The sequence below is a fragment of the Littorina saxatilis genome, linkage group LG12 (genome assembly GCF_037325665.1).
Source record: "Littorina saxatilis isolate snail1 linkage group LG12, US_GU_Lsax_2.0, whole genome shotgun sequence".
Taxonomy (NCBI): domain Eukaryota; kingdom Metazoa; phylum Mollusca; class Gastropoda; order Littorinimorpha; family Littorinidae; genus Littorina; species Littorina saxatilis.
The window spans coordinates 55,447,385-55,474,191 of record NC_090256.1 but is presented as its reverse complement, the minus strand read 5'-3'; the positions used below and the strand labels follow the sequence as shown (position 1 = coordinate 55,474,191).

At 46.4% G+C, this 26,807-nt stretch overlaps 1 protein-coding gene across 1 annotated transcript in view; it reads left to right on the top strand.

Annotated features, from left to right (window-relative positions):
• Window positions 1-6,658: 6,658 nt before the first annotated feature.
• LOC138982298 (ATP-dependent RNA helicase DHX58-like) overlaps window positions 6,659-26,807 on the top strand; it is a 44,403-nt gene continuing 24,254 nt past the window's right edge. Inside the window, exons 1-6 of the mRNA XM_070355557.1 lie at window positions 6,659-6,825; window positions 8,801-8,947; window positions 19,191-19,550; window positions 20,034-20,168; window positions 20,860-21,024; window positions 21,618-21,815. Coding sequence (XP_070211658.1) covers window positions 6,696-6,825; window positions 8,801-8,947; window positions 19,191-19,550; window positions 20,034-20,168; window positions 20,860-21,024; window positions 21,618-21,815 — 1,135 coding nt within the window. The 5' untranslated portion in view covers window positions 6,659-6,695. The remainder of the gene's footprint in view (window positions 6,826-8,800; window positions 8,948-19,190; window positions 19,551-20,033; window positions 20,169-20,859; window positions 21,025-21,617; window positions 21,816-26,807) is intronic.

The window sequence follows — 26,807 nt, the reverse complement described above, 5'->3', positions numbered from 1 at the left end:
GAATAGCATGGTCAGAAACTTCGGCAGCATCAGACTCAGTCTCGGAGTCGCTTTCAGTTTCCTTTTCGAAGTACGAGCCATTTTTGTCTTAATCACCCACAGCCTCCGACAAAAGAGGGGGGTGCTGGTTGCTGTCTGTCTCATCGTCGTCGGAATCGCTGTAATCTAGTCCTCTGAAGTCTTCATCACCACTATCATTGTCGTTCAACACTTCTTGCAGAGCTTTTAGCGCACTGTAGCGCTTGAAGACAGGCCTGCGGGTCGAACTTCGACTTTTGTCCGCCATCTTGAATACCATTCTAGGTCAGGAACATTCTCCAAGTTTTCCTCACGTGATACGAACTTCTGCGGACGGTCCAAGGGAAAGAACTACTTTTTAGCAACCCTATACTAGAGCTTGGACCAGTTTTCCACGCTTACCTCCCATTTAAAATGTCAAAATTTCGCCGACACAAATCCCACGTATGAGACACGGTTATGGGCGTAGGACAAACCGAAAATGACCCCGTATTACACACGGGGTGGGCAGGGAAGGGGTTAATCGTTGTATTTATTTTAACCATTTCCAGACACAATTGAAGTATAAACGAAAGTAGAAAATAGTGCATGAAACCAAGAAATACAGAGTAGTGAGGCAAAATACAGACAGACACACACACACACACACACACACACACACACACACACACACACACACACACACACACACACACACGCACACACACACACACACACACACACATACTGTTACACACACATGCACACATATACACATGCATGCATGCACACATACACACACACAAATTAATTTGTATGCACACTGTCAAACATATACCCGCACAAGAGCGCGCACATATATGCACGAAAGTATGCACAATTTACACATCTGAACAATCACTAAAGGCTATGCAACAGGTGCACAAGATAAAATTTCATCAAGAGCAAAAGCGTGAGCACCCAGACAGACAGACGAATACACAATCAGACATGCATGAACAAAAGTATGCAAAATTACATATCTGAGATCATCATTAAAGGCAATGAAACATTACAGTAATTAAATTTCACTCAAAGCAAAAGTACATCTGTGCATGCACACACACACACACACACACTGTGCATGCCCTCAGGATTGGAAGTGTGTGATGAGTGAAGCAACATGAGACGTCATCCATACTCGAAGTCCCACAACAGAAGCTTGGTTGAATATTATTATTTTGTCAGTTCCAAGTACAAATAAGGAGAGAACGGGGACAAATAGGAAGGGACATTGGGTGGGTACATGGCAAGGCAGTTTGGGGTTGTGGGTGTTCATCGGTGATAACTGCAATAGACAAATAATACCTTATAATACATGCATTGTAAACATCAAATACTATACCAAGTCATTCAAGTTGCGGACAGAAAGGCCAGGGGAAACTAGGCGGATAAAGAAGAAATAAATGGACGAGAAAAAAGGGGGGGGGGGGGGGGGAAGACGGGTGAGAACGAACAAGTAAACACGAATAAAAAAAGGGGGGGGGGGCATGAGATAGAAGTAAACAAGAAGACCAAGGGGGGGGGGGGGGGGGGGGGAAGACGGGTGAGAACGAACAAGTAAACATGAAAAAGGGGGGGGGGGGGGGCATGAGATAGAAGTAAACAAGAAGACCAAGGGGGGGGGGGGGGGGGGGGGAAACGGGAGGCAGGCATAATTAAGAAGGCGGGAGGGGTGAGGGGGGAGGGGGTGAGCACGAACTTGAACTTTCAGTAAAAAATAGTAGTAAGCATTATCGTTGAGAAAAGGGAGACAATCTGCACTAAAGTGCACATTTAAAGAAAAAGCATAATCGTATGCATATTGGGACCGTTTGGGGATGGGAGAGACCGTACTAAAGTGTGCCTTTAAAAGGTCAAGATATACATGTGCTCAAAACAATCTCATTCCGTTCCCATGACACAACTTTCACAGGTGGCCGAGGCCAGCGTTTCAAAACACCACTCTGTAAATAGAGTCCCGTGCTTCACGTTATTACGTTGCAAAACTGTCTAGTGACAGTACTGTTCGTTTGTTCGTTCATTCGTTCGTTTGTTCGTTCGTTCGTTCGTTCCGTCAGTCAATCCGTTCTTCCTTCACTGAGTCCGTATCAATAAATTCCTCTTGTGCAGGGCCAAACTACAGGGGAGAGAGAGAGGGGGGGGGGGGGGGATAATCGACCCAATCAATTTAGCATCAACTAAGCAAACTTAAGCACGCAGTCAAGTAAACATTACAAGAATCGATTGCCTACAAAAATCACAACTATTTAAAATACTAACCATTTGGGCTCATTTCTTCACGACACTTCTCATAAAGGCACGCAAGTCATGAAAGCGCAAAAACTTCACATCTGATGCACTTCTCTCCTGAACTATTTTGAACACAAAACCATGGTCGGTTTACTATTAATCTACGTTTCTATTTTCTGACACAATCTGTAGAGATGTGCTCGGTTTCACAGACAGGAAGCAACTGATGGTATTTGCGGGAAGAATAGCCCGCGTGAACCCTTTTTGAGACTGTACCAAAAAAACTGACTGTGCAAATTCGTTCTCGTGCGTGTTTCACGCCCGACCAACAATCGTGACATAAATTCAAACTCACTGCGTGCGTCTCGTTCAAACGGAGCTGAGGGGCAGTTTTCACAACAAAAATCAACTGCTATCCGCATTACAAAAAACTATTTACGCATTCATCCATCGAGTACGTGGAACTAAAGCGTCAATCACAATACATAGTAGAAAAAGTGAGTCAAGAGTCAATGAATGATAGTCGGTCCAGTAAAGGTCTCAAACCAAGGAAAATAACATCTTTCTCACACGCATTACAACCCAATGAACAAAACACCCTTACAGAGGTACAAAAAAATCCAATACCAATTAATATCGTCATAATTTGAGAACGCACACGCGGCAACAACAATTCTGTCTTGTTTCGTCAGCACACAAAAATTGGCAATAATAGCCCAACCATAGGCGCATGACATGAAGTAGCATGCCTTGATCAGGGGCATGCACACACACGAATATACACAAAACCACACACACACACACACACACACACACACACACTGCACACATGTTCAAATGTGTAGTTCAAAGTTTTAAAAGTATAGGGAGCCCGGATGTATGTCAAGCATGGTGTTTCAGTGAGTTAATTGACTGGTGCGTGTATGATGCAGCTCTTTTCATTTGATGACGGAGAAGTAGAGTACAGAAAACGATACAACTTAATTCCCCTTTTTAAAATGCTGGTCGACTGAGATTTTAAACTTTTTATACTCTTCGTTGTCTGCCTGTGTAGATTGAGTATTGCCCGCATAAAGATACTTCCGTGATTAAGCTACTATCACATTACATGAACTGCATCTAATTACCATTGCCAAAGCAGACAACATTTTTGCAAATGTTTGAGTCACAATCAGTCATTTGTTGTATTGAATGACTATCAGAATAACCTGATGGATATGACAGTTTAAAGGTGGTCGTCTACATTTTTTGCTTTTTTTCAATAATTTTATGGTTAGATTTCGCTGAACAGTTATGTCAGATGATGAATGAACCATGGGGAAAAAAGTTATAGAAAAAAATATATATGTAAAAACAGATTTTATTTTTGGGTAGGGCCGGTGACTCACACTTCCAATATTTTGTTTTCTGTTTGCTGAGAACATGTGCTTTGCCTAAAAATACTGACCAATCAAATTCTTGTCACTTTGCTTATAGCCACGCCCAAACAAGTGCAGCATCAGTTTGACACTGGAGCGCTGTCTACGCTTTTTTTTAAACGTACGAAATGCACGGGATTTGAGAGGAGTTTTGCGCTTGGCATTTTCCAAATAAGGATATCCTACTATGAGTACTAACCGGCACGGTTGGCCTAGTGGTAAGGCGTCCGCCCCGTGATCGGGAGGTCGTGGGTTCGAACCCCGGCCGGGTCATACCTAAGACTTTAACATTGGCAATCTAGTGGCTGCTCCGCCTGGCGACTGGCATTATGGGGTTAGTGCTAGGACTGGTTGGTCCGGTGTCAGAATAATGTGACTGGGTGAGACATGAAGCCTGTGCTGCGACTTCTGTCTTGTGTGTGTCGCACGTTATATGTCAAATGCGGCACCGCCCTGATATGGCCCTTCGTGGTCGGCTGGGCGTTAAGCAAACAAAAAAACAAAAATACTATGAGTACTACGCTGGAATACTACAATGAATTTTCAAACGGCTACACTGGCTTTGTCTTTCCTGATCGAAAGGGGGTGTATTGTTGATATTTGTAGATAATAGACTCTGCATTTTAATGGTCAAATGGCGATTTCAGTATAAAAATGTAGACAAGGACCTTTAACACTATTGTGACTAGCACTGCCACGGCGTTAACGTCCTGCCTGCCCAAGCTTGCCACCAAGAAACTTCCCAAAAATCAGTAACTGTAAAGAAATCTGTCTAGCAAGCTTGAATTAAGTCCAATCACCACCAAATTTTGTGTACTAATTCAAAAATGGATGCCCAGTTCAGTCGTGCTATTTATAAGTTTGTCACGCGATTTGTTTTAGCAAAGGGGGGTGAAAGGGGGGTGAAAGGGGGGTGAAAGGGGGATAATTTGTGTTTTTTAACGTTTTTTTGTGTGTGTTTTCTTTTCCACTGCTTTTTTTGACTCACATGCGAAGCAAAAGTGAGTCTATGTACTCCGTCCGTCCGGAAAACTTTAACGTTGGATATTTCTTGGACACTATTCAGTCTATCAGTACCAAATTTGGCAAGATGGTGTATGATGACAAGGCCCCAAAAAACATACATAGCATCTTGACCTTGCTTCAAGGTCAAGGTCGCAGGGGCCATAAATGTTGCCTAAAAAACAGCTATTTTTCCCATTTTTCCCATTTTCTCTGAAGTTTTTGAGATTGAATACCTCACCTATATATGATATATAGGGCAAAGTAAGCCCCATCTTTTGATACCAGTTTGGTTTACCTTGCTTCAAGGTCAAGGTCACAGGAGCTCTTCAAAGTTGGATTGTATACATATTTTGAAGTGACCTTGACCCTGAACTATGGAAGATAACTGTTTCAAACTTAAAAATTATGTGGGGCACATGTTATGCTTTCATCATGAGACACATTTGGTCACATATAATCAAGGTCAAGGTCACTTTGACCCTTATGAAATGTGACCAAAATAAGGTAGTGAACCACTAAAAGTGAACATATCTCATGGTAGAAAGAGCCAATAAGCACCATTGTACTTCCTATGTCTTGAATTAACAGCTTTGTGTTGCATGACCTTGGATGACCTTGACCTTGGGTCAAGGTCACATGTATTTTGGTAGGAAAAATGTGTAAAGCATGTGAGTCGTATGGGCTTTGCCCTTCTTGTTAAAAGTTATTTTTTAACAGAAAGTATTATAAATAATGTTATAACCAAACAAGGTGTAAAACCTATGAATTAGCTGAAATATTGTTAACATTGTACACAGAAATAAGGAGACTGTACAAAGAAAAAAACAAGCAAATCACGTATTCACTCACAGCATCCTGACTCAAATGAAACAAAACTGTAACACTCACCAAATGATGTCTAGGTAATCCATATTGAATATAAGTCACATTTTCACAACAAAGTACCAACTGTACACCTATGAACAATTCCAAAAGGATTTGAAGGCTCCAGCCATCCATTGTTATCAGTGCTGCCACGCCCCCATAGCTCCTGCACGATTCCGAGATACATGTTCGTCTAGCAGTATCACCCCCTACCACGTGTAGTTTGCCGACTCGTACTAGCAACAATGGGACTGTTTCTTCCTCAATATCACTGCTATTATCGCTTTCTTGAGGCTAAAACGACACGATGTATCATGATCTACAGGATCCTCAAGATCCAACATCCGGAGAATCTCCTCCCGTGACAAGGCTCGCCTTCGATTCATTTTTTTTGTTCGAAAACACCACGCAAATCTGCACTAATTTGATCAAGCCGGAAGAGAAAACCACGTGTATCAAGGGAAACAACTCAATTTATTGCAATCTTCAAAAACCGGGAAGCAATCACGAGTCTTGTACCTTGTATGACTGGTACTGAAAAATGCGCGTCCCGTCCATGGGCGTGTCAGCGCGGTTACTGATTTATCAGTGTCCCGTCGCGAAAGTGTTAAGGCAATGTGAGGCACTACAATTACCAAAATGAAACTTGGAGAATACATGGAATTAACTTAGTTTTCTGGGTAGTTATTAAAGTGACTTATATAAAAACAAATGAAACATTTGTGAATACTAAAGGACATGGACTGCGGTTAGAAATTCATTAATCCTTATTTCAAAAATTAATTTGAATTCAACTGTAGTCTTTAGTAAAAAAAAATTGTTCTATATGATTGTGGATATAAGTCACTTCACACTATATAGTGGCAACCCCTCCCTCTCATTTATAGGACACTATTTAATACTTTTCCCCTTTAAGGCCTTGATTTTCTAACAACAATTGTTCCTAATGTCTATTTATAGGTACCTTCATTTTAAGACTTCCTCCTGTTTTTGACCAGAGTTTGTTTCCAGATTTTTGACGGTCTTCCAAAAACAAATGGGAGACTACTACTATGCTTATTGTTTCATTCATTATTTCTTTTTCTTCTGATTATGTTTTGCAGAACATAAAAACTGCTCAGGACCTCTGCCCTCAGCACCATGGCGACTCAGCAGAGTGGGGAATTTAATGTGGAGGAAAAACTGCGGTTGTTGCGCCAATCCAGAACGCATCTTTGTCGCATTCTCCATCCTGAAGCCATTTTTCCAGAACTGTCAATGATCATTGATGGTGAGTGGGTGTAATATTTTATGCGATAGTGTTCTGTATGTATGACCTTTTTTTCATTTATTTTTACTTTAAGTTTTGACTAAATATTTTCAGATAGACTGCGAATCGAGACACAGGCTTGGTGTGTGTGTGCGCGCAAAAGAGAGAGAAATCCTAGAGATGATGTCCCGAGACTGTTTTCCCCATTTTTCCGAGAACTGTCTTTGATGACGTCATATCCACCTTTTTACAAAAGTAGAGGGGACAGTGTCAAGCGCTAATTTTTTCAATGAAATTGATTGAAATGTTGGTCAAGCTAGCTTTGAGTAAGTCCAGACTATGGGATTGCATTTCAGCTCAAAAGATTAAAAAGTTATTATATAACTGACCTCCGTAGCGCAGTGGTTAGCCAATCGGGCTGCAGGCCGGGAGGTCGTGGGTACGAATCCCATCAGGGTCATGTGGGTTTTTCAGGCTACGGTTGGCTCCTACCCAAAGTGGAAGTGCTATATGGTTCCTATCTACACAGTACAGCCCGAGTGTCATTCACTTAACGAATGCGACTTTGAGGGTGCTCAGGTTCTGTTTACCTGACCAACACCGCAGGTGCGGCAGTTCTCGGGCCTGGTTGACCCCAGGATATATTATGATAGTAAGCGTGGACCACTAATTATATCTCAAGATCTGGACTCCAAGTGTGATCGGCGATCGAAAAGAAGAAGAAGAGCGTAGAGTGCCGCCCTATCACGTAGTCTCAAAGCCAAAATTGGAAATTCATAGCATCATCATTATAATCATCTTTATCTCATTAATCATCCAAAATTATAAATTGTCCTTGCTCTTGTGGCCCTTCATGCCCGGAGCTCTCATGGTGACCTTGGTCTCATTGTTCCTGTTCCATCCTTCCCTGAATAGTAGTTCTGCTGTCAGTCTGCAACGTGTGACGTTCTGGTGAGTCGACGGAGGGATGTAGTGGCGGTCTGCTCTCTGGAGAGTACGCTCACTCAGTCTGGCTCCGCGACTTAGCAGTCAATGTCATTAGTAGGGGGCATAGTAGGTAGTGGGCTGCGTCCGTTGGCTCGGGACAGACCCACTACTGAACACCGTCGAAGTGACTCGGCAGAGGTGTAGTGTTATCTTCCGAGGGTAGCCTACCGCAGCTACCCGACATCCCTCCCTGGAGCGTCTGCGAAATCGACAAGTCTGGCAGCGGAATGAAGTTCAGATATGGATGGAGCAGTGAGTGCAGGGACGGGGTGGCGTGAGAGCACACCGGAACAAGGAACAGGTGTACGGGACAGGGGGGAAAAAAGAAGAAGCTCGAAGGTATTATATTAGTAAATTTGTCATAAAAATCAATTTGTCACATACAGACTCTAAAAGGATTGTATTGTGTTCCTCATGAATGCCTTTATTCCCAAAAGATAAATATATGCTACGTTTTGATTAAAAACAAGCTCAGAAAGTTCTAAAGAATAAAGAAAATTGTTCTTTCCTGTTTTATACCAGCCGTCACTTCATGTGATTGACAGCCAACTCACAGTTTCGCATGTTTAATTTGCACGCTTTTCTTCAGAATGAAATATAAACGGTTTGTGCATTTTAAGACTTTATGTTGGCATGCTTTCGCGAGACCAGCTCGACCCATTTCGGTTTACTGGTTATGTCTAGTATGATTTTAGTAGTCTTGACGGGATTTTAGAGTCAATCTTTTAGTTTCAGGCCGACAGGTTGACTAACTGTTTTGATATCACGTGACGCAACTTGTTTATTTTTGTGTACATACGAATTGTGTTTTGGAATGTGTGTGTGTGTGTGTGTGTGTGTGTGTGTGTGTGTGTGTGTGTGTGACAGTGCATAGTATGACAGTGCATTGTGTATGTGTGTGTGAATTGATATGAATTTGCATTAAATACAAAAATGTTGTTTTTTGTGAGTTTTGGCAGTTGTACAAGTGGGTTTTGCAAAACTATTCACATTTTCTTCCTCTGTGCAGTGGAACTAGGGAGACGCATTCTGGATATGGCAGATGCAGGAAAGAGGGAGGAGGCAATGGGTCTGGTGATTGACAGGGTTCTGGACAGAGGAGAAGCAGGCCTCAACTATTTCCTTGTGGCTCTCAGAGAGGAAGGGGACAATGCAGGTATGTTTGTCTCGTTGAATTGAAATGCTCACTCATACAGCAGCTGCGTATTTCGGTTTCACCACATTTTATATGCAGTGGAACCTCCCTGTGAAGATCCACTGTTGCGGTATTTTAACACGGGCCGCGCTGTTCAGTGGTTTGATACCAAATTGATTTTTAGACATTGATCCCACTTTAAATCCCTGCTTTGACATATTTCAATTCATAATCATAATGTCTGTACATTCACTTCCTTTTTAACCCTTTCGCTGCCAATCAAAACTTACTTATGTGCATTCCTGATTGCCAGGCAATTTTGGAGTTCGGGGTGTAATAATTCACAAAAAATTCTAGCTCCAAACTGGCAGTAGGTAGGTAAGTAAAACTGTCACTGCCTTCCTTCCAACGTTAACACTGGCACGCAAGGTTAAGTAGATCGTTTTATTCTTCTTTTTCTACATAACCCATGGCGTCGTAAAACTGAAACACAATGATAAAACCAAGTAAGAAATAGCCGATATAAAAATCAAGAAAAAAGTCCAATTCAAAACATGACACATGTCATGCGAGTTCCAGGTTCATCTCATAAAAACTGACACACAATAATAAGAAGGACTGAGCATGAAATAGCTAAAAGAATAAGCTAGGAAAGAGTCCAACTCAAAACATGGCACACATTACGCGAATTGCAAGTCTGTATCGTCAACAAATGCAACATCAAGCCCGAGTACAAATTGCTGATGTCAGTATAAGGGAAATATCCCTTCTATATGTTACGGTAATTGAAGATCATGAGGGTGATCTCCCTTGCCTCTCTCAAAAGGTATCGCTATCTGTAATTTTCGTTACTCATATTTACACTAAATACAGACCAAACTAACTATGCCTCTGAGTTATGTGTCAGATAGAGTCCAGCCAAAAAAGACCTGGCACATGTCACGTGAAGCCCATGCCATGAACGAGCCCGCAAAAATATTACGAAAATATCCTGCAAGTTCGCGTGTCCTGCAGGCATTACAACCACATTTGAGAGAGCAGTGAAAATATTCTACAAGACTACATACTTCGTTGGCTTTAAAAGTTATCTGAGGAAAGTATCGAACCATTCTACAAAGATCACATACCTCGTTGGCCTTTTTAGTTACCTGAGGAAAGCAGCGAGGGTCAGTCTGTCTTGTTTGACGGCACCGGTCGAACTGAGCTAGCAAATCGTGCTAAAAGCTAGCTTGCATTCGGAAGTGCGCGTATCAATACATGTATCACAAGTAAGCTTAAAAAAGATGTTTCTGCATCCACATGGTAAATGCGACAAAGTTAAGACAATCATGATGAAGTCATCGACTTAAAAACACACTTCCAAGCCTTTCAAGTCTTTATGTAAAATTAATAAAAGCTGACGAACTATATTTGTATGCGGCGGACTACCAAAACGTCACGTTGAGTTTTTAGTGACGCGGCTCAGGCGCCCGATTTACGAACTGCGGCAGCAACAAAAACCTATGTTATTTTTAAAGGAAATTGAACCAAGAATCTGTTTTTATTGTCTAAACATGGAAACAATAATTAGTTTGGTTTATAATGTATTAATGATGTTTAAATATGAACTTTTGAAAAATCAGTCCGGCGCATCTTCCGGTGCCTGTGGATCAAACACAGGTGGCTGTTTTCCTTGCTCCAAGAAATTATCATAGTCAATATAACACTTACCTCGACAGTACTATTCTTGCACATTATCTATTATAGGCCGAAAAAATTGGACAAAACGCTGAGTGGGTACAATTATCTCCCATAACCATGCGCCACCGTGGATCCCAAGCACTGTCCGAGTGCTTCCCCCTTACAGGAGCTAGGTGGCGCGTCCTCTTTCTTTTTTCGCGCGTGTCAGACGGCTGTGTTTCTGCTACGCTCCCGGATTATTTTGGACTAAGAGGCTTCTTTTCTGTGTGGACTATCACCTGTTGGATTATTGTGTGTTTATTCCACTTCTGGCTTGAGGCTACGTTGTGTTTCCTTCAACTTTTGCCTCCGTTGTTGTGTGGCGGACTCGGCGTGCCTCCCGTCCTCCTTCGTGGTGACCGGTCGTCTGCGTCTTGTTTCGCCGCATTCACTTGAGTATTAAATTGACCTAATTTTTCTTTGAATTTTGTAAATTCTCGGTCTTTAAGGGTACGTACAGGGCGAGGTAGGATGTCTCGTCCTGTTTTAGGCTCTGGTTCTACGGAACCAGAGTCTGCCGGGGGCAACCCTTCTCCGGGCGCCAAGCGTCATGCTTTGCGCACGGAGAAGGGGACCTTTCGGCGCTCCGACTCTCCCTCCCCAAACGCTTTGCGTTTGCGGCGAGGGAGGGCGGAGAAAGCCTGTTTGAGCAAGCTCAATGCGAGCTTGCTCAAACAGGCTGGGCTTGAGCCTGGGACTTCGGGCGGGGCTGCGCCGTCGAAGGTTCGGGGAAGGTCGAGGGGAAAGAAAAAGCTTCTTTCTCCTTCTCCTTCAGTGGAACAGGCTTTCCCCCCTTCGACGCCGTTGTCCGGCCCTCAGTCTCAGGCTTCAGCTCCTCCCGGTTTCAAGCCTGGGGGGAAGGTTTCCTTCTCCTCCCTGGCTCGAATCCGGGGGCAGGTCGATTCCCAACCCTCTTCGGGGATTGACGAATCCGATCTAGGGGCTACTGGAGAGGCTCAGGTTTCGACCTCTTCCTTTTCCGGTGCCTCTCCTGTGCCCTCCTCGGTTGCCACCGCTGTGGAAGCCAGGAGGGACACGGGTCCTCCTCTGAACTCCCTCGCTGGGTCGTCTGCTGCTGTTTCGACAGTAGTTTCGGCCTCCTGGGGGGGGAGATCGGAGGAGATGACAGGGTCTCTGAATTCCCTCCCCGCTGGGGTTGGGATGCGAAGTGACCCCGTTCAGGGCGGTCCTGTGGGGGCGGGGGTTTCAGGCTTTGTGCCTCCGACCACTGCTACTACAGTTCCCTCTGACGTCCGTGTGACTGGTGGCTGTCCCTCCATGAAACGCTCCGGCCTACTAGTTACTGGACGTGGAGGTGTTCGACAGAACGTGGTACTTCTGTCGAATGGTCAGGGCGACGGGAACATCGTTTCTGTTGCTCAGACCGACACCTCCGACCGGACCATCTTGACCCCACGCCATTCTTTAGCGTCTGGTGTTCGGGTGACGGATGGTCCGGACCAAGGGTCCGGAACGTTCCAGGCTTACGGGTCGGGATCGAACCGGACCCACGGGTCCCGACTGGACTTGACCTTCGAGTTTGGTCCGGACGGGACCCATGGTACCGGACCGTACCGGACCTTAGGGTCCGGTGCGGGACAGTACCTCTGGCCCTTGCCGGACCCCCGGACCTACGGGTCCGGATGGTACGGTACCGGACCAGTGGTCCGATCCGGACCGGACCACCCGACCACCTCTGTTGGTCCGGATGGTCTGGCACCGAACCGGACCATACCGGACCACCGGACCTACGGGTCCGGATGGTACGGTATGTCCACGTCCGGACCAAACCACCCGAACACTTCTGTGGGTACGGATGGTTCGGTGCCGAACGGGACCTCCGGATGGTACGGGACCGGACCGGACCACCGGACCGGACCGGAACTCCGGACCACCCTACCGGACCGGATCGGCACCCCCGACCGGACCGGACCATTTCTTTTCTGATCAGACCCGATGGGTTCCTGTTCAGTCTATAAATGGCGGGGGTTCGTTGGCTGGGCTGACCCAACAGTCGCAGGGTTTTTGTTTTTCTCTCCCTTCGGCTGCTGGAGACGTTTCGTCTTTGGGGCAGGGGTCTTCGCGGCCTCTTGCTTCAGTGGGCGTTTCTTCACAGCCTGCTTCATCGCTTTCGGCTCCTCCCCCTCAAGCTCCCTACACTCCTGCTGTTGAGGAGTTGTCGGGAAGTGAAGAGGAGAGTGAGTCGGAGGACGATAGGGAGGAGGATCAGGGTCGCCCTGAGGTTAACACTGATCCTCTACCCTTGCCGGTTTCTGATGGAACTTCCGAAGCTATGCTTCGTACTTTCCAACAGTACATGACAGACATCACGCGGCGTCTTGACGCCACGGATGCCTCTCTTAAGCGTCTGTCGTCTAGTGTTCCCAACCCTTCGGTTGACACACAGGACGTGGACCCGGGGTCTGAGGACGAGAGGCAGGAGGCTCACCCTCGCACAGCTAGAAGGACGTTTGAACAGTTTCAGGACATCCTTCCCTCCGACGCCCTCTCGTCCTTTGAGTCCGCTTCGGCCCGGGCGCGGGAGGCACACGCCGCGTCTGCCGGCGGCTCGTTTTATGAACGATCCGGCCGCCGGCAATTCGCGTTCCACCCTAGTCTTAGTGCCACGGTGGAAGCGGCAGCACATCGGGAGGACGCGGGTTCAGTGCCGTGCTTTCCTTCGGGAGGCGCACCTCCACTGTTTCCTCGTGTCCAATCTGTTTCGTCCCTCCCTTTTCCCTTTGACTCTCGAACTCTCCCTTTCCAGACTTTGAGTGTTCAGGGTGGGGCTGACGGTGATGTGTTCGTTGGGGAGGTGACTTCGGTCAAGAAGGTGGAACTGAGCTCTGCTTCGTTCCACAATCTTGAGGCCACCGTTTCTTCCATTGTCGAGGCCCAATCACAGGCCTTGACATGGATGAGCACGCTGTCCACACTGTTGGACCCTCCCGATCGGGCAGAGTCCGATTCCACTCGGGTCCTTGACACGGTTCGAGTGGATCGGGCTTTGCATGCCGTGCGATCGTGCGTGACGACTGCGGCAGAATTGGCCATTGGAACACGGGTCCACTTGTTGGCCCTGTTCCGTGATCATTTTCTGGCTACTTCTATAGTGCCTCCGGATATGAGGAAGAGTCTGAGGAACACGTTTCCTCAGCCTTCTTCCCTCTTTCATCCGGACACTGTTCGTTCTGTGGTGGAGTCCACACGCCAGAGGAACACTGATTCTCTGATGGTTGGCCTCGCTGCTTCGGCGACGGCGGCGGGGAGTAAGAGAAGTGCTACAGTCACCTCCAGCTCCCGGCCTCAGAAGAAGAAGAGGAAGAAGCCAGTTTCACTGCCTCCTTCTTCCTCCTCTCAGGCGCCTGTCGCGTTCCCCCCTGCGGCCCCGGCTTCTCGTGCTCCCAAGCTCAAGAAGAAAGGTGCTCAGACAGGTAAGGGGAAGCAGCACCACCAGGGGGGTGGTCGCAAGCCTGCGCCTGCCCGCCAGCAGAATTTCAGTGAGTCCCGGCCCTACTTTGACGCCCCCTCAAGTTGCCCCTCTTTCGTCCGTCGGTTCCCTTTTTCGGGCCCGCGACATGTGGGGCAGACTGGTCTCCAACCAGTTTATCTTGAGGGTGGTGGGGTCGGGGTTTTCTCTACCGCTGTCGTCACAACCTCCATTGTCCGCTCTACCATTGACGTTCCCCCCTCCTCGAGACCCTGCCAGATGGCAGGCTCTTGAGGACGAGGTGAACTCGTTGGTCGAGAAGAAGGCGGTCTACCCCCTTTCTCAGCCTTCTCCGGGGTTCTACTCCCGCCTGTTCACCGTCCCCAAAAAGGACGGCCGGTTCAGGCCGGTGTTGGACCTCTCCGCCTTGAACTTGTACCTTCGCAGGTGCAAGTTCAAGATGGAAACCCCTTCGTCGGTCCGGTTGGCCATCCGGCCAAACGATTGGGCCACGTCTGTGGACCTCCAGGATGCTTACTTCCACATCCTGGTGGCCCCGGGGTACCGACATCTGCTCCGGTTCGTTTGGGAGGGCACAGTGTTCGAGTTTCGGGCCCTCCCATTCGGCCTGTCCTTGGCCCCTCTGATTTTCACAAAGGTGGTCAAGGAGCTGGCGGCGTTGGTCAGAGCTCAGGGTGTGCGTCTGCGTCAATATCTGGACGATTGGCTCACCCTGGCCCAGTCACGCGACCAATGCCTCCAACACACCCGGCAGGTCCTGGACCGGACCCATGCCTTGGGGTTCCAGATACAGTGGCACAAGTCAGACCTCGTGCCAGCCCAGCAGTTTTGCTACTTGGGGATGGCGTTCGACACAGTGCGATACACTGTGTCTCCCTCCCCGGACAGGATTCTCTCCCTGAGGCGAAAGATCCTCTCCATTCAGGCTTGCCGCGCTGTTCCTCACAGACGGCTGGCGGAACTGTTGGGTTCCATGGAGTCTGTCGCTCTGCTGCTGCCCCTTGCAAGGCTACACAAACGTCCCCTGCAACGGGCAGTAGCAGATCGGACTTCCAGGCCTCTCGATTACACCGAGTTGGTCCAGATCGGGCCTTGGTTTCACGAGGCTGTAGTCCAATGGCTGGACCCGATCTGGCTCAACTCTTCGGTGCCTATCCAACCGAGACGGCCGTCTCTCTTCCTGTACACCGACGCTTCTACGCGGGGTTGGGGGGCCCACCTGGACCTGCACGAGGCCCAGGGGGTCTGGACCCAAGAGGAGTCCCTCCTACACATCAACTTTCTAGAGTTGGAGGCGGTTCGTCGGGCTCTGCTGGAGTTTCGCCTCCTGATTCGGGATCAGGATGTGTTGGTCCACGGGGACAACACCACATGCCTAGCTTACCTTCGCCACCAGGGGATCACCAATTCTCGGTCCCTCTCCCTGTTAGCGGAGGAGATTCTGCTCTGGTGCCAGACCAATCAGGTCCGGATGTCAGTCCAGTTCGTTCCGGGGAAACTGAACGCCCTGGCCGACATTCTCAGTCGGGGCGATCAGGTTCTCTCCACAGAATGGACCATCGCTCACAACGTTCTACAGCGTCTGTGGGCAAGGTGGGACTGTCCTCTGATCGATCTGTTCGCAACTCGATTCAGCGCTCGGCTTCCCAGGTACGTCAGCCCCTTTCGAGACACGAATGCGTTCCACGTGGACGCATTCACTCTCTCGTGGAGCCTCGATGCTTACGCCTATCCCCCGACATCTCTGATTCCGAGGGTGCTGGCAAAGTATCTGCAGGAACGGCCAAGACTGATTTTGGTCGCGCCTTACTGGCCAACAGCTCCATGGTTTCCAGATCTTTGCGGTCTCACCCACGTAGACCCTCTACCTCTGGATCTGTACGGGGGAAGTCTGCTCCAGCCTCGATCAGCCCTCCCTCATCCACTTCCAGAGAGTCTGTGCTTGACCGCATGGCTCTTGTGCGCTCCAAACTGCTTGCACTAGGATTGCACAAGAGTTCAGTAGAGTTTTCCTTGAACGCTAAGAGGCGATCAACTAATCAGCTCTACGACTTACGCTGGAGAGCTTGGGCCACCTTCGCCTTGTCCAAGGGGATAAAGCCGCTTTATCCCTCAACACAGGACTTGGCCAACTTCCTGGTGGAAGTGTATCAAAAGAAGAGTCTTTCTTCTAAGACTCTTCTTGGATACAAATCTGCCATCACTTCCACGATTGCGGCCGCTACTGGTCGCAGACCTGAACACTTGATCAGTTCCTCCCTCATCGCTAATGTCCTTTCGGGTATTAGCAATGCAGCGGTGTCTAAACCTCGGGTTTCATTTCCCAAGTGGGATGTCTTCCTGGTTCTCAAACTCCTGCGTAGCAATGAGTTTGAACCCCTGGCAGGCATCAGTATCAAGTTGCTGACTTTTAAGACTGTGTTCCTCATCGCTTTAGCCACTTGCCGTAGACTCAGTGGTACTCAAGCTTTGAGTGGCCTGGACTTTGACATTGAGTTCACCACACATCAGGTGACTTTGTCTTTCCTACCAGACTTTCGAGCCAAGAATCAGAATGCCTCGGAGTTGTCCAAACCAGTAGTCATTCAAGCCTTGGCTCCCACTTTTGAACATGATGACCCTGATCGCTTCCTCTGCCCAGTACGTGCCCTTAGAGTGTACCTGGATAGAACACGTAGCTTTCGGGCTTCTAAGCGGTCACTGTTTGTCTCGCTTAATCCGAAGCACCAATCGGATATTTCTAGACAAACTTTAGCTCGTTGGCTGACATCGCTTATCAAACAGGCTTATGTTCATGCTCAAGTGGATGTGGTCCCTGACATCAGGGCACACGAGATTCGGGCTATCGGCTCCTCGTTGGCGCACGTGCGGGGTGCCTCGCTCCAAAGCATAATGGCGGTCGCGTTCTGGAAGACTCCAGCCACGTTTATAAACCACTATATGCGAGACTTTTCCAGTCTCAGGCTTGACCAGTCGTATGGCATTGCCAAAGCAGTGGTTGCCAGCATGGTCACGTCAGTCTAAGGTATGTTTCTTGGGTATATTTTCTTTTACGGTAGTACTGTTCGAAAATTGCCTGGGTATCTTAATCCTTGGATTTAAGTGATTTTGATTAAGGAGTTTAATACTCTACATATCACCCTCACACCACTCTGGTATTCTGTGCAAGAATAGTACTGTCGAGGTAATAGAGATTACACAACGTCATCGAGTGAGGGACCGAAAAATATTGAAACTCGAGGATGATTTTTTTGTGGTATCAACCGAGACCGTAGGTCGAGGTTGATACCACACAAAAAAATCATCCGAGAGTTTCAATATTTTTTGGTCCCTCACAAGATGACGTTTGTGTAATTTGTGTATACAATGATCAACGACAAAGACAAAAATTAAAACAAAAACAACACGAACTCTTTTCCATCGAGGAATGGTGGAAGGAAAATAACACAACCGGAAATAGATCTAGATCTAAATTGATCTCTATGACCCGTGCCTTGATACCATTGAGATCATAGGAGATGCACAGCAGTGCCGATACCAGGTTTCTTTAGCTTCACTTTAAAATGATACCAGAACGATAGTTATTCACTTGAAAGTGAACACAGGAGAGTTGTATACAGGGTTATATTGACTGTAAGGCTTCTTTTTAAGCCTACTGTCTATATGATACTTACCGAGACAGTACTATTAGAGTTTCCCTCCCGCCTCCCCTCTTGATATGTTATGGGCTTTTTGAGGGTCTGCAGCTCATAAAGAAAGAGGACGCGCCACCTAGCTCCTGTAGGGGGGAAGCACTCGGACAGTGCTTGGGATCCACGGTGGCGCATGGTTATGGGAGATAATTGTACCCACTCAGCGTTTTGTCCAATTTTTTCGGCCTATAATAGATAATGTGCAAGAATAGTACTGTCTCGGTAAGTATCATATAGACAGTAGGCTTAAAAAGAAGCCTTACAATCACTGTCATCTACCTGTTTCCAACGAATCGTCCGAAAGAAGATCTCCCCCTTCCCCTGTCAGTATCCATAATCATTTGCACCCCCTGTAGCGTCAGTCCGGCTTTGTTTTTCCCTACTAGGGCCCGGTCGACTGTCACTGTTAGCCATTTTGACGAGTCGAGCTTTCTCTCCCCTTTCCTGCCTGCCAAGGCCGAAAATAGCCTTCAGACGCAAAACCGCGTCACCATTTATGTTTATTCATGAGAATGAGGTATCCTACCAAGCCATTGGCTGCTATTTGTGTGTCAGCAGTGACGTAGCATTTCTGGAAAATTCCTGAACGGAGAAGACGGGTGGCCGAGTGGTAACGCACTTGCGCTCGGAATCGAGAGGTTGCGTGTTCGACCCTGGGTCGGGCCGCTATTTTCTCCCCCCTTTCCTAACCTAGATGGTGGGTTCAAGTGCTAGTCTTTCGGATGAGACGAAAAACCGAGGTCCCTTCGTGTACACTATATTGGGGTGTGCACGTTAAAGATCCCACGATTGACAAAAGGGTCTTTCCTGGCAAAATTGTATAGGCGTAGATAAAATTGTCCACCAAATACCCGTGTGACTTGGAATAAAGGCCGCGAAAGGTGAACATTCGCCTAACAGGCTTGAGGTTTGCTGGTCGATGTGAATGCGTGATATATTGTGTAAAAAATTCCATCTCACACGGCATAAAAGCGCTTTGAACTTCGGATAAGGCGCTATATAAATAAAGAGAATTATTATTATTAAGGCGCTGCGGCTGCACAAGGCAGTCAAGGGGTTAAGACTTCCTCTCTTTTAAGACCTGATTTTCTTGTCTTTTAAGACCTGATTTTCTTGTCTTTCAAGATCAGAATACGCATACTTCAAAATAAAATTGTTGTGTTACGGTTGGTTTGCACCTTCTGTCACTTTCTTTCAATGCTACAGTGGAACCCCCTTTTTAAGACCTCCAAAAATCTGACAAAATCAGGTCTTAAAAAGGAGGGGGTCATAAAATAGGGGTCAATTTACAGAGATTATGAATAAAAAGTCTAAGAAAACAGGGTCTTAAAATGGAGGAAGTCTTAAATTGGGGGGTCTTAAAAGGGGGTTCCACTGTATTTTTTTCTCTTTTCCATGATAGGGTGGCCTCAAGCTCTTGCACTGCTTGGCCATTCCAGCAGCATAGATGATGCAAACCGTTTGCCAAGCAATTACTACGCCTTCATCATACATCTGCTGAAGGGAAAAATCATAGAAAAGTTAACGGATGGAATACTATCAGCTTTGATTATTCACCTCAGCAGTAACGATGTCATTGAAGAGTACGAGAAAGATCTAGTAGAGGCAAAGCTGAAGACAAAGGGGTGTCGCTATGCCGCCCTGCAGCTGTTTTCTCTGCTGGGCATGCATAGAGAGGACTGGCCAGTGTTTTTCTTTGAAGCCCTACAACAGGAAGTCCCAAGTCTGTTGCAGAAAATGTCCCTTTTTGGCATAGATCCAGGTGAGTCTGAGTGCCGCAGAATGCATGCCGTGAGATTTATGTCCACCGTCTTATAAACACTAACACACGTACAAGCCTGTATGTACAAATGATTTAAGTTGGCATACATGTATACTCCACCAAACATGTACTCATCAACGAGTGTGAATTTGTGTATAAAAAAAGTCAATTTTGCTTTAATAAGTGAAGATCTGAGTACTCAGAAAAAAAGGCCATGAAGACCTAAGTACTCGGTTAACATAAAAGTCATGAAGCCTTGAGGATCAGCACTCAATAATGAATTTTTTTTTAATGATAAAGAATTGAGTACTCAGTATGAATTGTATAACTGCTGTTGGCTGTTGATAAGTCCAGTTTGTTCTGACATGCCCACTTCATTGTGATTTTTGGATCAAGGCTAAATATCTAGAGTATGCCAAAGTATGAAATGAAGTGAAGAGAAAATGCCACATCCTCTAAAACAAGACTGTCTGTTTGGTGCAGTAATCAGCAAGGAGGAAAGTGAGTTCAACGTGGGGAGAGGGACGTCCAGTGGCCGCGTGAGTCCAGAGGGCGCGAGATTCGAGGACCAGGAACAAACGCTACCCAAACAGCTAGCAACTCTGCAGAATGAACAAGGTTTGTCAATCGTGTCTTTAATTTTCATTCAAAGATGACCTGATGAAAATAAGAGTTCGAAAGTCTTGAAGATGATTAAACTGGATCATTTGGAGCAAAACCTGGATCGCTGCACACACACACACACACAACAAAAGTATATATATAATGCTTGCCTTTGTGTGCAGGTTTTCTGTTCTTCTGATGTTGAAACCCTGGCCAAATAGAACTGATCATTCTAAACTTTGTGAAACCTGTTGTTTGTGTGGGTGTCTTTGTTGTTGTTGTTGTTGTGGGTTGTTTTTGTAGTTGTTATTTGGTTGTGTTTTTTGTTTGTTTTGGGGGGAGGGGTTGCTGCAATACAAATTTAGATAAATCGTGAATGCAACAATTTCAAGGCAGAAAAATAGCAATCTTCAGAGAGATGCGAACATGTTTTGTTTTTGATTTCTTTTGTAGTTGGGGCTTGCTTAGAAAAAGTATGGTACAGTGCAACTTGTACTTTAAGATTGTAAGGCAGCTCCTTTCACAATAAGACCTGATTTTCTCAGGCTTTCTCTTCTTAGTGTCAGTAAATGTAGCTCCCTTTTTTAAAACTACCTCTTTTGTAAGACGAAAATTGTTCAGACTCTTTTTTAGGACTTAAAACAGAATTAGTCTAACTTATGGTAATATAGTTTTGTGGTCACTTGTGTGAATTGTGTGTGTATAGCGCCTGGTGGGTGTCAAGCTGACGGTGGAACCAACCTGAGTGATGAAGAAAGGGAATCTGAGTTGTCATCATCTGACCGAGTGCCTTCGACGGAAACTGCTGATTCTGATGATGTGGATGATGGTCGTTCTGGCTTTTCTGATGATGAAAAACAAGATGTAGAAGGTTTGCTTTTTTTTTAATCTCTTTGCATAAAAATAGTGTCTTGCTGATGTTGTATGAGAATGGCACAGATGTTTTTATGAAGGTATCGATTAATTAATAAGAAAAAAGCATCATCTGATCATAGTTGTAGAAACAGTGAGTATGCACTTGTTGCAGCCTTTTGGTTGAAATAATGTGCTAAGTTTAAAATGCATTTTCTAGGTTTTATGCAGTGGAAACTGCTAATTCTATTCTGCAAGTTCAGCTTGCAGAGTTTTGCCTCAAAATGCGTAAGAGCGAAGCACTGCATAAGTATTCCCTCACGATTTTGATAGAAAGATGAGGGTGGATTTTTTCACAAAACATGGCAATTTTCTTTTTCTTGTAGATGTGATCTTCCAAAGCATACCAGGCTAATGCCCTTTGGAACTCTATTTGTACAAAATGCATGGAGACATTTCCATATTTATATTGAAAGACCTGCAGCATGTTTGCTAGATCTTTGGTTGGTCTATACAGTACATGATATTGAAGAGACTGGGTTTGTCTTGAAATGGGGACTGTGACAGTCTACAGCAAAAAAATTGTTTTGCCTACCTCCTGTACTCTTACAGTGTCTGAGAAAACTACAGAAGGTCGTGAGGGCGTCCCTAGAGCCAGGAATCAAGACCTTGAGCTGCGCAGGTACCAGTTTGAACTGGCCGAGAAAGCGGTACAGGGAAACAACACCATCATCTGTGCTCCAACAGGCTCCGGGAAGACAAGGGTGGCTCTGCACATTGTAAAACAACATCTGACTGCGGCACCCCAAGGTAAAGCTGCGTGTGACTGTCTGTTTGTGACATTGTCTTTTCATCATTCAACACCATATCATGGAACCACACTGTCTGACGTTGTTAAAAATGCACAAACCATTTACTGCACTTTCAAAAATCTGCTGGACATACAAAAACTTATGACTGAGTCACTTTATTTGTACGATAATTGATATTGAGTAAACGATTTTGAGCATGTTAATATGATTGACCTACAACAAATTTGATAATGAGATGGGACGTTACAAAAAGCCGCGAGGCTTATGGATACCAATCCAGTCCCTACGTCTACTATTACTACTACTATCATTTAGTTACAGTGTCATTGTTTGAGAATCATGCAGTGTTAATGTGTTTAGTGCTTTTTGCTGTGCAGTCAACATTTCAGAATTTCATATTTTATAATTGACATAGAATTTTGAACCTCAGGTCTATGTCTTCAGTTGATTTGACGCATTGTTCTGACCCCTGACCAGTTAACCGTCTGGCAGTTTCTGACCCCTGGCCAGTTAACCGTCCGGCAGTTTTAACATATAGGAGGTATTCTGACAGATAAAGGTTTTTGTAGCGAGGACATTTGGCCTGCCCCATACATATTTTCAATCCAGGTCTAACTGACCTACTGTCCTCTGAGTTTTGGAGCAACACTGGAATCCCGCTTTCAGGATCCTCCCGTTCTCTCTCTCTCTCTCTCTCTCTCTCTCCCCCTCTCTCTCTCCCTCTCCCTCTCTCTTTCTCTCTCTTTCTCTCTCTGTCTCTATCTCTCTGTCTCTCTGTCTCTGTCTCTCTCTCTCTCTCTGTCTCTCTCCTCTCTCTCTCTAACGCGCCAAGACGTGCCAAGACGTGTCTCATTTGCTCTGGATAGAAACAGGATTTTCTTTGTTCATCATGTGACTTTTGTGCTAAAAAGTGCATTGGCGGATAGCTAATGTAACTGGCTACAGGATGAACATCTTCATTTTGATGAGAAGTGACTATTGTTGACGGTAGGAGTATCAAAGTTTCATTTCATTTCTCCGACTTCATTGTTCTACGATGTGTAGCAGCGCCACGCTAAGCGCTAATCGTGGGTGATTTATGAGCGTCGGCCATGTGACTAATGTCTGTTCGGCCGTGTTCGGCCGAGGAACTATGGCGCGCCGTGTAGTGCCACTGTGATTCTTATCTTGGCGTGAGACTGTCTTGTGCTATAACCATGGTTCCACTGACCCCTGCTTAGATTACCTCCCGGCACGGTTCGTTGTTTTAGTGTTGATGCAGTATGATTGTGTACTACGTGAGTGTGTTAACGTCGCCGTGTCGACATGGCCGAATCCAAGCTTGGACCCCTGTCAGAAACGCTTTAGTTGTGGAGAAGAGGAAATTTATCTGTGGCGCAGCATTTTAATCCACAGATATACATCACTGTCTCTTGACGAACTTACATTCACCATAGAGGACTTTAATCAAAACAACGATGTTATTAGTCTCCCACCAAGTCCACTCGTTAATGCAAAGAAAAGTGACTTTCCCAACTTGGCGAAGACTGTGATAAGGCTGTTCGCAGCTGGCGTCAAGCTTGTCACGTTATCTCTTTATTTTACAGTTGCCCCCGCAGGCACCTTCATGTGTCAGGGCAAGGCATGTGAAATATGGTCTACCACTGAGTGTGATAGTATCCACCCTCTGGTCATTTCGTATACTGGAGAGGGTGATTTTGACAAGCTGTGCTCATCTCTTAACATTAACAACCTTCCCTTTACAATGTTGGATGCCTATGACACTGCCTGTACCCAAAGCACATCGCCGCAGCCTGAGAGCAAAACGTCTACAGAAGAGGTTGATACAGAGGCTTCACCTCCCTCCACCCCCCTCTCGCCATTTGTTGACATGGCCCTCTCTGCCCCCCTCTCATCAGTCGTCGAGAAACCCCCCTCCACCCCACTCTCATCAATTGTCAAGATACCCCCCCTCCACCCCACAATCTGACCACGTTGCAGCACGTTACCCAGCACGGGGAAAGTCACAATCAAACGAGCAGCGCGTGACCACCAAGCCCGCCGCACGCGCCGTGCATCTCCACTACAATTTTGCCCCATTGTGTGGAATCGTTTTGCACTAGTGGACGAGGAGTTGAGTGGTGTCCAGAGCCTTATCGACGGTTTGGGAGTTTCTGTTACCGGCCTTGGCGACAGCAAGGCCGACAAATGTTTAGTCGAAGATATTAAAGTCCAGATCAAAAACACACTGAAGCTGGACTTTCAAACACAAATGGACAAACTCTTGACTAGCATCGAGAAACTCACAGGACGGGTAAATGCACTTGAGAAAGAAAACCAATCTCTCAAATCTAAAATAAAAGACAACAAAAAAAACAAAAGCATTAGTACAACAATGACCCAAAGCCCCAATGAAACTACAGTTCCAATTTCAGTAGTCTCCGACATTATACCTTGCCAACGCCTTATTCAGGACGAACAATCTCACCACAACAAATACGGTGTATCAACAGCAAACGCCTTCCATGTGCTAGGGAACGAACATAACGTCATCGAAAAGGGACCTTCGGAAACAGGCAGCCACCAAGATAGCGCCGCTTCGTCTCAACCTGTTCATCAGTCGTCCCATCCGGCTTCTCCTGAACAGGTACTCTCTAACACTTCCGTCTCCCCTAATGCTAACCAGCTGCTGATAGGGGATTCTATGATACGCGGTGTCGACGCCAACAGACTAGGGCCTGAGTCGTGTACACAAGGTATGTGTCCCTGGCATGAAAATATACGACCTCTGCAAATGGCTTCATAATCGCACCCCCTCAGAAAACATTAACAGCGCTACAGTCCATGTAGGGGTGAACAGCTGTAAGAGTGGTGAGATCTCGGATAGGGAGTGGGCAGATGTCATCAATCTTGCTTGTAAAGCTTTTCCCAACGCCGAACTGAAGCTGAGCTCCATCATTCCCGCCCGAGGACGCCACAACCTCAACAATACTATCAACCCATCAAACAGAACTCTTGAAATTGTGTGCAAGAGACTCGGGGTTACCTTCATCGACAACCGCAGCAGCTTCCTGACCCAGAACGGCGCTCCCCGTAAGGCGCTGTACAGAGATGCCATCCACCACAGCGCCGCCGGTACCGCCCAGCTGGCCTGCAACTTAAAGGGAGAAAGCCCTGCTGCCACCAACAGCTACCACCACAGCCTGCAACCCGAGCGACCCGAGCGCCAGTATCAACACCAGCCTGATCGCCAGTCTATGCACCAGTCATCCAGACAGCCACCCAGTCAATCATTCCGCCAGTCTCGGCAGTATTGGTCGGGTGCAGATGCGTCCTCCCATCCTCCATCCTACCCTACCAACACATACCCACCCCCTCCTGGTGATCACCCCCACTTCCCTCCCCTAGCCAGCAGGCATCCATCTACAGGCCCCAACCCTCCACACCTCATCCCACCAGCCTATCCCTCTTTCCCCCACCAAGCACGAGGGTCTGGAGATGCTGACTGCCCTCAGGGGCCTGTTGATAACAGGACTGGTCAGCGCACAACACAGTGGTCTGCCAACATGATACCCCCCCACTTCGCCCCCCATGCTTCGCAGCGGGACGGACCGCCCCCCCAAGCACTCGACCTATCCAGGTCATCAATGATGGCTGAGTGCTCCAACCGTGATGTACCCTTCTATCCGCTACTACACCCACACGTGGTGCAACTGCTAAATGTGATGGCTAGTCAGTTGTCGACTCGCCAGTAATTATACAGTGCGTGTGTGTGTGTGTGTGTGTGTGTGTGTGTGTGTGTGTGTGTGTGTGTGTGTGAGTGTGTGAGTGTGTGTTTGTGTGTGTTTTTGTGTGTGTCTGTGTTTGTATGTGTGTGCGTGTGTGTGTGTGTGTGTGTGTGTGTTTTTCTGTCATGTTGGTGTATGTAGGTGTGTGTGTATGCAATCCTGTTCCTGAAATTTCGTAACCAAACGCCGGGGTTACCACGCGAGAAAAGCAACATTTATAGTACTGAGACTCTGCTTTCCAAGGAGTGAGTAGTGTATTCGCTCTCTTTTACTGCTGTGAAGTTATACAGTGGTGTAAACAGTGACGACTCTTTTGATGTGCAGTCTATGTACAGATATATACGTGTGTGAACATATGGAGCTTCCTTCGGTTGTGTGTCAGTAACGAGCCGTGAAGCAAAACTGTCTTGAAGTGACTAGATATATACAGACTTTCCTCAAATCGAATAATACGGACTCTCCTCTTGAGACTAAAAGAGTATGAGTGAACGGGCGTAAAGCTCTATAGCTTTGAGTGACGAGGCATATCTTCTGCGCCTTCTTGCAATAAGGACGTATTTTTTGACAGTAGATATTGCTGAATACGCTTATCTTTTTTAACAGTAGATATTGCTGAATACGCTGATCTTGATTTGCAAAGAACACTCTGCAGGTTCAACATTGTTTTGGTAACAGACTTTTGTAGGCAATAAGTATGCCCAAGGAAAGTGCGTTATCTGATCTCCGCCTTGCTCACTTGAATGTGTATCACTTGCGTAACAAAACCGCGGACATATGTGTACTGTTGAATCAGGGCAAACAACCGTTACATATATTAGGCATAAGCGAGACGAGACTTGATTCGAATGTTTCTGATGACTTTCTGAATGTACCCCATTACTCTATATTCAGGCGTGACAGTGTGAGACCGCAGCAAACTGGCCTCGCCGCCTATGTACACGAATCGTTAGTTAATTACACTCACCGTAGACCTGATTTGGAAGCTGAGAATGTTGAGTGCCTGTGGCTTGAAATCAAAATTAATAAGTCTACCCCTCTGCTCGTGGGTTTCCTGTATAGAAACCCTGCAGCATTGTCAAACTGGACAGATGATTTTATCAACCTAATGGACAGTATCAAGAGCCAAAATAAGCCTATATTAATATTAGGCGACTTCAATATCGATTTGCATAAACCACAGACAGCTTGGTGCACAACTTTGTCCCTCTTTGGCCTTCAACAAC